This window comes from Lycorma delicatula, chromosome 9 (assembly GCF_047948215.1).
Source record: "Lycorma delicatula isolate Av1 chromosome 9, ASM4794821v1, whole genome shotgun sequence".
Classification (NCBI taxonomy): Eukaryota; Metazoa; Arthropoda; class Insecta; order Hemiptera; family Fulgoridae; genus Lycorma; species Lycorma delicatula.
In genome coordinates, this window is record NC_134463.1 from 30,631,285 (window position 1) to 30,647,317 (window position 16,033).

The following is a 16,033-nucleotide window of genomic DNA, read 5'->3' on the forward strand; positions in this document are numbered from 1 at the left end:
TGTATTTCATATAAAAACACCCTTGGCAAAAAGGTTGGCGGCACTAAAGGGGTTAAAAGAAATAAGAAAAAAACAACAAATTTACTTACATTAGTTGTAACTGGTTTTGTAATAAGATCAGCAACAGGTATTAAACCTCCTTCACCACCAGGAGGCTGACTCTGAAATAACAAAACAAAAATTTTGCATTTTAAATGTAAAAGAAAAAATGAAGTCAAACACAATGTAAAAAAATAATTGTTAGATATATGAATGTGCTTTATCAATGAAAACTATCATTCTTGAAATTTTAAACTATAAAATAAAATAAATGGATATTTTACAAAGAACTATAAAATTATCTAACGAATTTTACCTACTTATCTAAATATACAGCTTACCAAAGAAAACAGAATATAAAAATTACACTTCTAAAAAAGTACTATCGTATTTTAAAATAAGTTTAACAAATAGTGAACTTTATAATGCGATACTTACACTTCCTTTACTATTAGATAAAACTTGACATTATAGGGCATTAGAGTCCTATCTTGCCAACAGGAACATAGGCATTCATGACTTAGTAATATTTAGCAAAGTCTTTCTATCAAAAATTTTTACAATCACTTAATTATGAGTTTAGCTTTCTGGAATGCTAATGCGATTTTATACTACAAAAAAAAAAATATATATATATATATATGATCATTGTTTAATGTATTAGGAGCCATTTGGATCAAATGGATGCTAAAATTATTTCTAATTTGTTTCATAGACATTAAACAGTTAATATTTTTTTTTATTTTAATTAAACGACTTAAGTTTCTGGACAGTTACAAAAAAATAGATACAGTTTAAATAATTTTATGGTGTTCAGATTGGTACAGAAAATTTTATGTTTTTTAACTCATGTACTCCAGTTAACATTATTGCACATAACAATTTGAAATACATTACAAGAATACAAATTACAAAAAAAATTATCATTTTAAATTAACTGACCAATAAACGTAAGCATGGATACTTTGACAGTCGCCTCCAAAGTTGTTCACTGGACTGAAACGCTTGTTGCATTCTTAACTGGATACCTTCACGACCAAAACTCTGCAAATTAAATACTACAGTTAAGTAAAGAATTAAATCTTAATCGATCATACATATATCATCAAGCTAATTGATCAATATTTACAGTTACATACTAATAAAGTACTGAAGATGTATAATTATTAACACTAAATATAATTTTAAAATATGAATATTAGAAAAACATTCAAAACTTCACAACAAAATATATTTAAATAAAAAACTCAGTAATAAAAATTTAAATTCAGAAAAAATGTCTAAACATATATATATATATATATATATATATATATATATATATATATTTTAAATTACTTTAGTAAACAAATATGTTTCTTTGTAGTTCACAAGTTTATAAACATGGAACAATTTAAGCCTGCTGTTAGGGTCCACAATATGACAAAATGTATTTTTTTTTTCTGGACTGTAATGTTCTATACAAATACTTTTTAGCAAAATAATGCTGAAATCACCCTTACAATTTGATAGTTTTATTGTAAAAATGCACTACGATGACGTAATATTTTTTTTATATTTAATTATCACAACACTTTATAAAAATGTGTAAATTGTTGTTTTTCCTTTTTTTCAATGTAAAACACATAGTACAATTTTCAGTTAGTTAACATTTGTAAGTTTAAGTGTTATAGGAGTGTTGGTTATCACTTGCCTTCCTGCAAGGGTGTAGACAGTTCAAAGCCCAGCTGGACCAGTTATATTTTAATATTTTTAGCTGCCTGATGCTGTTTTCTAGCCACCAATCTGTTGTTTAGTTCTAATTAAAACAACCTGACATGGAAAATGAGCTATAACAAGCTACAAGAATATTTACTACATACACATGAAAAAAAGTTGCATATAAACCCTGACTCAAGAAACCTGCACTACATATCTGAAGACTTCCTAAGAACAATTCAATCTAAGAAATTCTTAAAATTTAAATAAAATTGTTTGATAATCTAAATTATACGTAGTTGTTTATAACATTATTCAGAAGAGTAACCGAATTTGTTTATTTATAAGACTAGCATTGTTACTACTTACTTTCTGTTTTTTTTTTTGTTTTTTTTTAATATTTCAAAACTTTAGGAGCTCTGGTAATATATTTATTTATCTATAATTTTCCATAAAAGTACACAGTAAAGAATTTAAATTTTTAAATGTAAGACATCTATCATGAAATAGCGTATTTCAGGAATTCATTCTACAAATCGAAATAAAAAATTCATTGAAATACTAATATTCCAAAAGTTTTGTTTTCCAGTTATGGCTACTGGATGATTTTTATTAAGAATAAATTTTTATGAGAAAATATAAATTACTACAATATAATACTATTTCAGGAGGTGCCAATTACAGGGAAAGTTTGTTTTTTAAGTGCAATTTGGCAAAAAGAATTTTGGGTATTGAAGAAGTTCTACTTCCATTAATATCCAATAATTTTTTTTTATAAAATACAAAAAATGACTTATAAACACTTTTCAGTATTTTGGAGTAATAAAAATTAAGTCATTAAATTGCTAAAAACTTAAGGAATTTAACAGTATATATATAATGTAATTTTGAGTAAAATTAATCTGTATAATTAAATAAAAAAACAAATAAAGGTTTATCATACATAGAAAGTAATAAATTTTACTTTCTGAGATAATACAGTTAAATAGCATTACTGTTTAAAGAGCAAAACAATTATTATTGTAAGCAGAAAGAGTCAAAGAGATGTAAAAAATGGGTATCAGATTTTTTGCTTTCTTTATGGTTTAGGGTCCATCTAAACAAACAAAAATATGCACACAAATCAAAAGTTAGGGCCAATGAGTGATAAACAGTGGTTGGCAACACTGATTGGTTGCCAACAATCAGCAATGTAGCAGTAATGCCACAATGTAGACAGCAATGTGACACTTGCCACCAAATTGTTGTCTACAATTTTTTTTAAATTATAAACTCTCAGACCCAAAATGCAGCAAGTTTTTTTGAAAATGTTTTTTGTCATTTTAGCCTTTATTGAAGGGAGTATTAGAAAACCATTAAGCAAATCTGTTAAGCTAAACCTACACATAAATACTTTTAGGAAAGTTTTTCTTAAAATTTATTCCACATATCTAAAAAATATATTATTTTTTGGCTCAAATTCAGTAATTGTTATCTTCAAAAGAAATCTTTTTGTATTTTTCTTCATCACTTAAAGGAATATTAAAATTTAAAGTAGCTTTGGCATATGCATTTATATACGGGACCTAAAAATGAGAAGCAATTTTTATTCATTGCTTTTTTTCATAAACGTTATACTTTATTTTGTCAATACTTTTACAACAAATCCCTTCTAAATTATTTTTGTTTTATTTTTTAAATAAAAGTCAGAATGTTAATGTTTGAATTACAAAATCATTCCGATGAAGCCAGAAAAATTTTGCATTGAAAAACGCTGCTAAGTATTATGTGAATTGATCAGCAGAGCTGGTAAAGTCACGCAATACTTTACCACCTTGCTTTCTTTCTTTAAATAAACAATTTTAAAAGCAGACAGATAATGTTCTCTTAATTTTGATAATTTTTACATACATCTTTCAATACTCGATTCAAGTAAAAAGTTTAAAAATATATTTTTAATATTAACATAAATAATAGATAGATTAATTCAACATTAATCACCTGTAAAACAGTCCATAGTGGTAATGAAATAAGTTTACGTCCTGGATGTTCCAACAAACCTAATGAAGCACCAACTAGACCATTTTGATTATAAAGTGTCTTAAACATAATATTAAAGAATTACACAAAAAAGAGATTGTTTTAAAAGATAATAAGCAATAAAATAATGCACAATATTAATAAAACAAAAACTTGGTTAATATTATTTTTATTAAACCAGTAGTCCTCTAAGATTAACAATACTGAATAATTGATAAATTCATTTACAATCATGTATAACCATTAAATAACACATGAAGATTTACAATAAATCAATGTTTACTGTTATGTTCATAAACAATAATGAAATCAGGCTAACTTAAGTGTAAGCACACAGTATTTTTTTCTTTAAACAAAACTATTTACTTTTTCAACAAGTACATAATTTGTTGACATTAACAGAAAAACTTATTAGCGATTCGGATTAATAAAAATTTTTATATTTAAACAAAAAATAATCCCAATTAAAAAAATATAAGAATTAAAAAAAAACTAATGGCATACAATTATAAGTTGTACTCTCCATATCAGACATTTATTGTAACCATCAAAATTTAAGAAAAAAAAACTAATGAATGCAATAGCTCTGTAAGATTGACAGCATAGTACAGTTAAATATAAATACATTATTTCATAGAAAATAAAAAGGATACAACTGATGGCAATCCTGGAACTCCTAACCAGAAACCTAAAGGTAAAGTGAGACTGTCTGAAATATGTGCTGGCTGAAAAAAATAATAAAAAAAATACATGAATAAATATAAAATAGAATATGAATATATAAATGCATGAGTAAATATAAAATAAAATAAAATAATAATCAAAAGGAATACAACTACAAATTTTAAACATAAACAAAAACATTTCATCAAAAAGTGGAATTTAAAACTTACAAACAAACCAAACTTCAAATGAATTAATATTAAAAAACAGCATAAATACAAAATCTACTTAAAACTAAAAAAGAAATACTGAAGAGTAAAAACACTCACTAAAACTACTCAGATTATTCAAAGTTTAGCACCATTTAACATAACAATGGTTGTATTTTCAAATTATTTAAGATTGTAATACATATCTAATTGTGTAGAATAATTTCCTTGTTTTAAACAGATGCCATGAATAACACTGCTTCTATTCAATTCTAAACACAGTCAACAAAAGATACTCATGAACTCTGTTTATTATATTAAGAAAATGCTATGTTCTGAGGACTAGCAGGTGAGTAACTTCTTTATTTTTCACTGAATGAAAAACATAAATGGAAAATGTAACAAAATAATACTTTAATACAATAATGCTTGTTTGATAACAAAAAACCAAAGAGTAACACCTTTTACAAACTTCTTTGGAAGGCACTACACATCTACAATTACCTAATAACTCTTTTTTGGACCAAGTATTGATTGAAAAATAAACACAAACTAATAATAAGTTACAAGTTAATAAGCTGAAAATACAATAAAGACAGAACCTAAAAATTAAATATTTATTGACAGTACTGTCGTCTTTATTTTTCATTTGTGGCTAATAGGTTAAAAATACTATATTAAATTAAAAAGCATACAATAATAATTACATACAAAACCTTTTTACCAACAAAGATGTTAGCTAGAAATTACAAGTAATAAGGGAAACAGATTATTTTAAAAATAAGAACACAAAATTCAATAAGGTACATCATCTGTTAGATACATTATTGATTTGACGATTTCAGTCAAAAATAGTTTTTGTTTTTAAAACAGTATAACATTTTAAAACTAGCCAATAAATTCTCTCCAATAATATCTTCTTGACCTATTAAAAAAGATGTTGGTACATGTCTTTGTCTAAGTTAACCAAGACGGTCAGTCAATTGTTCACTTAATATCAAAAACTCAAGTCTTACATGGAGAAGAATCTTGTCCATATAAAAAGTTAATAGCTACTGAACTATTTACTGAACACAGCCTTTTGGGAAGCAAAAAAAAAGAAAAAGAAAAAATATTAATTTTTAATATTTAATTCCAAAAAAGAATAAAATTAGGCCATCAAGATTTTTTATGACAGAAAACCTTAAAATCATTTTAAAATTTTGCAAACAAGTATATTTTACCATCCATGAATACATTTTTTCATATAATATGTTTTTCATAGTTTTATCCATGCCAAAATTTGTTGCATTTTTCATCATATAGCTTTTAAAGATTATAAATCTTTAAGAGAAAAAGTAACTTTTAAGTTTTATTGTAATTAAAACTTCAAAATCCAGATTCTTATTAGGTTACATTATATTTTAATTCAGGGATGAAAACTCAACTTTCTTGGCTAACTGGATAAAATTTCTCGAAATATGGAATTTTCCCAATAAACAATAAAAAAAATGTACCATGGTCCTAGTTTATTTGAATCTTGTTCAACCAGATAAACTGGACAATGCTGTGTTTAAATAAATTATGAAATGCAAACAAGAGATTGAATACAACCTATTAATCTATTTTCCTGAATTCTTTATTAAAAATTAAAGACTTCAGATTAAAGACCCATTAATATATTCTGCTGTATTTAATATTATTATTCTGCTGTAAACCTAACAGCAAACTAAACTCACCGATATTTGTTTGAAAAACTGAATTACTCAACAACTCTACTGTATTCTACTTTCTTCAAACCTGACCTTACTGTAAATAAAGTTTGAATTTACATATTTTAAATACTATTTTATCTAAGTGTTGATAAATATGTTGAATTGTATGCTTCATACTTATTTTGATCTTATCAGACTATGTGGTATTTCTGAATACCCAGATCATGTCCAGTCCAATCTAGTCTAGTCTAGATGAAAGGGGTTGTAATGTAAACTGAATAACAATTTGAAATCAGAATCATATAGAATACTCTAGATCAGACGTCGGCAACCTTTTTGTCAGTAAGGGCGCAAAGTAAATTCAAAAGTTATTGGGGGTGCCGCACTATTATTACACAATAAGCAGATACATTTGCTTTTTAAGTCAATAAAACAAAATTGTTCTTCTCAGTCAACATTAAAATAATAAATTCTTTTTCTTTTACAATTATTCATGATGGGTTACTTATAAAATCTGTTTAACCAGTACAATACGTATTAGATTGTGAAAAGCACAACTATCTTGCGTAATATGGTTACTAATAATAAGTAAATAATAAAATACAGTCAATAATAATAACACTCAAAATACATAGCACTCAGAATATGGTAACATACTACCAAATTTATCCAAAGTGAGAACATTCCTACATGCTTAGTAGAAAGTATATCAGTATGACCTTGATTGCTATTAGCTGATACTGAGCTTTCGCAATTATATTGTCTTATATATGTGCAACACCGATATGGTTATTGGGCTTAGTAAGTGTAATATAGTGAAGGCGTAAAAAAAATCTCATTGAGGGGGTCATGGCAAGTGCAGGCACCACGTTGCCAATCCCTGCTCTCTAAATTCTTACCTATCTGTTATCTTGATTGCTATATGTTATAATAAGAGGTTTTAATATTAGACATTAGCAGAACAGAACTATCTTGTTCTGAGTAGATCAAACTCTATCAGAAAATTCCTGTTTCAGTGTAAGGAGATTCTTAGAGAAAAGTGAAAATCATTAGTGATAGTTATAATAATATAATATATGTTAATTGATAAGTTTTATACAATATAATGTTATTCAAAAAACTAATAAAACATATAACTGAGAACTGAATATAGGGCTTTCTCTGTCTAGTAATGAAGCCTACTCAGTCTCCAAATTATTCTATGCCAAATATATATCTTAAAAGATATACTAAAGTTAACTAAAAGATATAACTAAATTTTAAAAAATTCAATAGGTTTTCTAATTCATTTTAGTATTTCTCAAAAGAATATTGGCAAAAAAATTATGACATAAATTGAACAGAGTTAAAGTTAATTCTAAACTGAACAGATCCAGGAACGATTTCATTATGTGAACATTCTACAACAAAAGTTTTTCAATGTAAATACATAAGATCTGTGAGTAATCAACCAGGCAATGAATCAATAATTAAAATTACAACAAAAGCTGATTAATTTTACAAATACAAGCAATAATGAAAACTTTTAAGTATAAAATACGAGAGCTATTTTTTAAGTAAGGTCTAAGTGACTGTAGCTATGTAAATTTTGTATGGCTATTGAAATGCACATGCACCCCAGCTCCCAGCATGCCATGCACAATTGCAGTCATAGCATCACCATATACAGTTTATATTGTGAAGTTGAAATGTTTCAAATAATTGAGTGGTCTGCCAATTGTGAAAGACGGTCTATGATTTGATTTTTGACTGCAAGGAATGTCAACAGCTGATATTTACTGCCAGATACGTGAGGTTTACAGGCCTAATACAATGAGTAATAGTAAAGTATGTAAATGGATACGACTATTCAAGGACGGGTGGGACAGACAATGTCCAAAATGAACCACAATCGAGTCAACCTTCTGTAATCACAGACAATTTGGTGCAAAGTTGAAGCAAAACTTCATGAAGAGTGGAGATTCATAATTTCCAAAGTTTCAATGTCAGTGCTATACAAAATCATTTCTGAAATTTTGCAGTTCAAAAAACTATGCTCGTGATGGGTTCCCAGGCTGCTTTCAAAAGAACTCCAAAAAAGGAGAAGGCTAGAGCTTCAAAATTTTTGACCTGAAATAGTAAGGAAGGAGAGGAACTTCTGAAACACACTGTCACGAGGGAGAAGACATGGGTTTCACAAATCACTCTAGCATCAAAGCAGCAGTCAATGGAATGGCGACATTCAACAGACAATGTCAGCAAGATTATGGCAACTGTGTTTTGGGATAGATATGGCGTCCTGTGTCAATTTTATGTGCAAAAGGATAACAATAAACTCAGCTGCATACTGCAAGACCTTGACGAAGCTGGAGTTCTGTTCCAGCATGACAATGTACAATCTCATTTTGCTGCTCAAACTCTTTAAGTTAATCAGATCTTTTGGATGAGGGTAAATGGAGCACCCACCATACAGCCAGACCTAATCAGCTGGTTCAGTTGGTAATCAGTTGGTTCAGGTAGTGGAACACCACTACCTGAAGGAGTTTCTCGGTGGTCGTGGTTTGACACAGATGAAGAAGTAAAAACAACAGTTAAAGACTGGTTGTCTTCACAGGCAACTGATTTCTATGAGGTGGGCATAAAAAAGTTTAGTAAAGCACTATGATAAATGTTTAAACAAGGTAACTATGTAGAAAAGTAGCAAAAAATGTAAAGAGTGAAATAAATAAAATGTTTTTGACAATATCTTTACTAGTTTTGTTTGCTCCAAAAACAGACTTTAATTACATTGTATATTTAAAAAATAAACTTACAGAATTTGAGGTTGCAACCATCGCTAAAGCTGCCAATGTATGTCCACGTAGATGTAACCACAATTCATTATTTCTACAAATTTCTTGTAGCCGAGGTAGATTGTCAACATGACCAGCAATAGGAGTTCCTGAAATTAATCAATAAAATTACAATTAATAAAAGAAAGTAATACATAATTTTTAAAATTATATTTTATCAGAAAAATTTGAATTTGAATATGAGTAAGGTCTTTTATAAATATCATGGATAGACATGGCATTTACATAAACTACAAAATTTCATTTCCATATCCCACGCACAAGCTTCAAGCTTATGAGTTGATAACAAGTAAAAAAAAAAAAATTATGCAGCCTTCTGTATATAAAAAGATATGATATAGTATTCATCAACATCCAAAAGCTTCACAATGCCAGGCATGCAAGGTGTGATTTATGGAAAGCTATTTTCTGGTGTAGCCTTAATTTAACTTATAAATTATTATTTATTTATTTCATCAACTGTCACAAATCCATTTCCTTTTAATGTTCTCTTAATTAGTGGGAACAAGAAAAAGTCACCACATCTGGAAAATATGGAGGCTGTAGCATCAGTAAGGCAAAATAATCAAAAATCAATAATGAAGTATGAACTGAATCATGATCATGGTACAAAATCCAATAACTGTTTGCTCATATTTGTGAACATTTTCTTCAAATTGCAGTAGCAATTTGAAGAAAATGCTAAGTAAAAATAAAATAAATAAAAGTTAAATAAAAAATGCTAAGTAACACTGCTTGGTAAATCATGATGGTAATAAAAAAAGTAATAAAAAAAAAGAAACTTCCACTGGGATGACTGGATATTTGTTTCAATATCATAACCGTACACCCACGTTCACTACCTTTATGACATATTTGAGTAATTCAGTCATCAGCAGCGTCAGATAACAATTGTTCTGTTATAATTTTTGTAGTGTTGCTTTTATTGAAAATTCAACAATTTTGGTACAAATTTTACTACTATTTGTTTTCAAGATGTCAATCCCAAATTGCTTCATGTGAGCCAAAAGAGGTTTCTACTTCTTCAGAAATTTCTCTAATAGTAATTTGATGATTATTGAACTAAATGTTTTTTATTCTGTCGATATTTCCATTGACAAAACTGATGTCTTGGGATGTCCAATCCTTTTCTCATGTTCAATATCTTCATAACCTTCTTGAAACCATTTCTACCATTTATAAACCATTGGTGTCGACATAACATTTTCACCAAAAGTCTTCTCTAACATCTTCATCACTTCATTACACTTGTCCATTTTATCTGAAGATTTAATGCAATTCATTGTTCCATCATTTTCAAACAAAATAAATCACAATAAAATACATCCTAATTACTCAGCTGCCAAATTTGAACTACACTTCAAATATGGCTAAAAATATTGATAGACATTATAGGTAGTATTACCATTATGTGGGAAAAAAATGAGTCAGCCAAAAAGAAAGCATGCAGAATTATAAGATTTATTTATTTTCCTAATTTGTACGTTGCAATCTGTTCAACTAGTGAACAATAAGCAACCTCCCCACAGCCCAATGATATGAGGATGATATGTATAACATGCAAATGAGGCATAGCCTTGTACAGACTCAGGCCGATCATTCTTGAGACATGTGTTTAACTGAACCTCAACCATCCATGCAGGCCATATCCACTATCGTAAAAAAGCAACTAACTTTTACTAGAATTTGAACCTCAGAATCTTCAACTTCGAAAATCAACTATTATAAAATTTTCATTATTATTTTTACCACACCTCATATACTCCAACAATAGTACTAATAATAATACTTACTGAGAACTGTATTCATATTACATTTTACACCTCAACTTGTCAAGAAATTCTGAGATAAGAAAAGAACAATTTTACCCATTTCACATCTAAAGATAAAACTGTGAATAATGAAAACTATTAAAGCCTATTGCAATCACTGGAAGGCAAAAACAAGTCAAATGGATGGTAAACTTTCTAAAGGTATCACTGCTTCAGAATAAAACTCGACTTCATATGGCCAAGAAAACAATACTTTGCCTTCAAAACCTCATTTGTGAGTTGCTGAAACACTCACGTAGAATTCTGATCTGACTCCAAGAAATTTTTATCTTTTTGGTCCACTGAAAGAAGAGCTGTAAAGTGAATAATTTTTGTTATGACAGAAGAGGTTATGGAAGCAATACAAAATTTTCTATGTACCAGACCAAAAAGCTTCTTCCAGGAAGGAATTCAAGAGCTTTTTGAAATGTGGGCTACATGTATACAAACAAGTAGGAATATGTTGATTAAGCAAATTTCACTTATGTAAGTGGTAAATAAATACATGTTTCTTTTTGACTTACCCAGTCAAAAAGTCATTGTTATGCAGTAACAATGACAAAATTATTCACAACACTCCAAATTATCCAAAATCAATCTAATTTCAAACAAAAAAATTGATTTTTGAATTATCAAAAATCAATATCTTATTTCAATAAAGCTTAATCAGCTTTATTACTGCTATGATGAGCAAACAGACTTTTCTATGCACTCTTTAAGTAGAAATGGATATGAAGAATACAGATGGATAAATCAACACACTCATTGACCATGCCTTTACAAAAATGTGTAACACTGATACTAACAAAGATGAATTAACTGAGACGACTACGCTTAAAAAAATAAATCATAAATTTAAAAGGGTTGGTTACAATTGAAGACAAAACAAACAACCACAAACAATTTGCTCTGACTGAATACAGTTCTACATAGTACAAAATGATCCTTTGCTTCAAAAATAAAATTACCAAGTAAAAATACCCTGTAATAATATAAAGAGGTTTACTAGAAAGTAAAAATACAATAATATAAACAAAGTATTTTCCACATATATACAGAAAAGATCATTTTATAACCCAATTGACAAACAAACTTAAGACACATTTCAAATCTTCTTCACTTTTTGGTACACTACGACTCCTAGGTAAGATGATAAACATCACTCTCCCTTACAACTTGATGGTTACATCAAATACCTCAAGTAGCAAGGTGCAAAATGAAGACAAAATAAACCATGATGTTCTTTCCATCCTCCTCAGTCACAATGAGGAGGATGGAAAGAACAAATGAAAATGGTCTGATAAAGGTGATTTAGTTTGATTTATTATAAAGAAGTTAATTGTTTTATATAGATATTTAGTCATCCAATCATCAAGTAAAAAAAAAGTCCCAAAAATACACCATTGAAAATATTAAATAAATCATAAAATACAAATTATTAGATATGATTTACTAAGAGCAAAAAAATTGCAACCAAACCTGGGAACCCAAGTCCTACATCAGATGGTTATGTAATCTAGATGTCTGGCCTGTAACATTGTGAAGCAGAGGACAAATTGTAAGTCATGAGACAAGCCAGCACAATCTAATTTAACTTTCAAAATACAATCTTCTTGTGATATCCAGCAAGTTATAAGGAAAAACACTGTCCCTATAACTTTAAATCATGTGACATAAAGACATTTGATAAATGAATGGAACTGCGAGCTAACAGTGTTCGCAAACATAAATCAACACATATCACATAGCTGAGACGTGCTTTGTCTGAATTTAGGTACCTATGCTAGACATGGGCTTCTGACTGGCATTGTACAAATTTTATTTCAATGATACTACTTACCTGCATCAGCCAAAACTAATAAAGGTAATCTGCCAGCAATTTTATCTTCTTCTATAAGACGTTCTAAAGCAGCAACATCCATTTTTTGCTGAGAGCCAAATAATGTCATACTAGGTACCCCTCTCACACAATGAAGGGGTAATCCCAACTAAAGCAAACAAATGACACATGCAAGTTAAAATAGTTTTTTTTGTAACAGCTTTAAGTGCATATCGTTATAAGAAACAAGCCAAAAACTAGATTTCAATTAACAACTATATCTACTAGAAATTATTTTCCTAGAATTTTTTTAGGTGTCCAATGAAGTGTTGTTATTAGCACGACAATATTACTGTTGTAAGCAATTAGAAGTTAACTTATAAATTAGTCTGATGTAAAACACCTGTTCGTTATTCTAAAAGCAAGACAAATGGTATAAATAGCTCCAAAATACTATAGTAAAAATCAAATATTTGAATATAAATGGATGGCACTAAGAAATCATACAACTATTGATAACATCGTCTCTATGTTTCCAACATATTTTGGAAGCCAGCCCCTATTTTAAACTTCTGACGCAATGCTGTATAACAGACACAATCCACAAGGATGTACAGTTAGTTGGCAGTCGCAGTGAATACAAATGGGTGCATCAGTCTGAGTCATAAGATATCCATAAGTGAACCTAGTGTGCCGAATATGCAAACAGCAAATAATAACCTCCTCTCTATGGTTATTCCTGCATGAAGAGCTCCTTGGTGATACATCATTCTTAACAGGATGAAGTTATTGTTGATGGTAGCATTCCATTCACTCTGCCAGTCATCACAGATCATTCTATTCAGAAAACAGACAAGATCATCAAAAATAAAACACGATCAGTGAAAGGAGGCTGCAAAGAAATTCTTTTGCTGCACTATCAGCATGCTCACACCTGAAATTCCAATATGGCCGGGGATCCAGCTAAAGCTCACAGTTGTGATATGCTGAGTCATTTCAGAGATGAAGTCACAGACAACAGAGTGTCTGGAGTACATGTCTCTCTAATTACCTGTGAGGCACTCATGGAATCTGAACAGACAAGTACATGTAGAAATGTTGGTATAATTATATTTAAGGACTTATTAATAGCATACAGCTCCACAACAAAAACACTGATAATACTGGGAAGACCAAACATATATGTTCTATGGCCAACCATAAAATCATAACAAACAGAATTAACATTAGAGCTGTCTATATAAACTACAGCATCAGGATTCATGCTATTTGTAACATTATAAAATTTTTCTCATAATAAAACCAGATTTGTGTTCTTCTGATACTGACAAAGACTAAAGCAGTAATTAACAAGAAAAGGCTGCCAAGGGGGTTAGTAACACGGAGCAACAATAAGAACTGGAAGTAATTATATATTTAGAACTAAGAGAAGGCGCTGAGCTCTGATGCCTAGCAGAGCAGAAAATTTCAGCTGTTCCTGTTATCGATTCAGATGTGGGTTAGAAAACACTGCATCAAAGACTGGATGATTTCATTGCACTTTAATATGAACTATGTAAGAGCAAATCATTTGGTTTTGTCTATTCTAAAGGAATGGCTCACCACTTTCCACCAGTAGACTTACCATAGGGCTTGAACAACATGTACCTGTAGCAAGAGGGATGAATAAATTGATGGACTGCTTCGAGCATTCTAAGAATGATGGACCAAGAGGATGAATAAGCCATGCAGCCATAGTCTACGTAGGAATGGACCAGAGCTCAGTAGAAGTGCAACATATATACTCAGTCAGCTCCCCAAGAGTATTAGATATCTCTCAGCATGTCTAGCATTTTTAAACATTTTACCTTTAGCTCCTTTAAATGTGTTACCCACATTAGTTGTTGGTCAAACCACATTCTTAGAAATCTAACCCATGTGCGTGGTTCAAATAGTTCACCATGCAAAAACAGTTGAGGGTCAACATCTTCTCTTAAGTGTGAAAAGCAGATGCATTCATTTTCTCTAGAGAAAATGTGAATCTAGTTGTTTTACACCATGTTTCTAAATGGGTTATTGAATTTTGGAGCAGCATTTAACTGGTACCTGAAGTTCTAGATGCTAAATAAATAAACAATCATCAACAAATAAAGAAAACATAAAATGTTTTCACATGCAGTTTGTTATACTATTTATGGCTATGGCAAATAAGTTAACTTAGGACACATCCCTGTGGTATTACGTTTTCTAGTGTGAAACTTTCGGTTATCATCCTTCCAACTCAAACTTGAAAGGACAGACTACCGAGGAAAACCCCTGATAAATGAAAGGAAATTTCCCTGTATACTCCATTCATGCAGTGTATTTAGGATTTCTCTCCTCCATGCCCTGTTGCCCTGTCATACACCTTTTGCACATCAAAAAATACAGTAACCAGGAATTGTTGAAGTAGGAAGGCATTCTGAATAACAGATTCCAGAGCAACTACAAGTCAACAGCCAATCTACCTTGTTGGAAATTGCATTGTTCTGGGGCAATTAGGACATTACATTGCAACAATTGCACTATTCAGGGGCTCTCAAGGTACTCCACTTTATCAACTTGCACAGGATATTCGTTAAGGTCATAGGATGATAACTTGTGGGGCATGATTTATCTTTAACAGGTTTCGGTATGAGAATCACCAATGCTTCTGACCAAGAATCCAGAAACACCTGGTCAGAGAATATTTTATTGTAAATAGAAAAAAGATGTCATAATGTAGTATTTGGTAGGTGATATAACATACTGAACCTGATATTAACATTTCCAGGGGAAATGTCACAGGAATTATTTAAGGTATACCTTAGTTCATCAAAAGAAAATGTTTAATTCATTTTGCGAATCTCTGATAAGAGGTAGACTTTCTACCTGCAACTTATACATCATAAACTCGTGAAAGAATACGATGACATAACTGAAACTGACCTAAAAGAGTAACCAACAGTGCTCACCAAATCAATTGGCACACTAAGGAGGATGCTGTTACTTTCTAGTCATATTGACAGTGATGAATTTTCTGATCTGCACATGGCCTGTACTTTTCTCCAAACAATTTATGATGGAGTTGTCCAAGAAATGGTATTAACATAGTTTAGCCATGATTCCACTTAACACACCGAAACACTCAACAGCATACAGCCCTCGAATTGCGATAGGTGCAGAGAGCATTTCTGTCATATAGGCCTAGGATGGATATTACAAAAGCCCTAAGATGATCCCTTAAGCACTC

At 30.0% G+C, this 16,033-nt stretch overlaps 1 protein-coding gene across 3 annotated transcripts in view; it reads right to left on the bottom strand.

Annotated features, from left to right (window-relative positions):
- The window catches only part of LOC142329670 (pyridoxal-dependent decarboxylase domain-containing protein 1), a 64,441-nt gene that overhangs the window by 28,791 nt on the left and 19,617 nt on the right, over window positions 1-16,033 (bottom strand). For all 3 annotated transcript variants that reach the window (XM_075374349.1, XM_075374350.1, XM_075374347.1), the window contains exons 5-10: window positions 12,805-12,952; window positions 9,115-9,242; window positions 4,410-4,481; window positions 3,718-3,816; window positions 982-1,083; window positions 90-161 (exon numbers count right to left, since the gene is read on the bottom strand). In XM_075374349.1, the coding sequence (XP_075230464.1) occupies window positions 90-161; window positions 982-1,083; window positions 3,718-3,816; window positions 4,410-4,481; window positions 9,115-9,242; window positions 12,805-12,952 (621 nt within the window). The remainder of the gene's footprint in view (window positions 1-89; window positions 162-981; window positions 1,084-3,717; window positions 3,817-4,409; window positions 4,482-9,114; window positions 9,243-12,804; window positions 12,953-16,033) is intronic.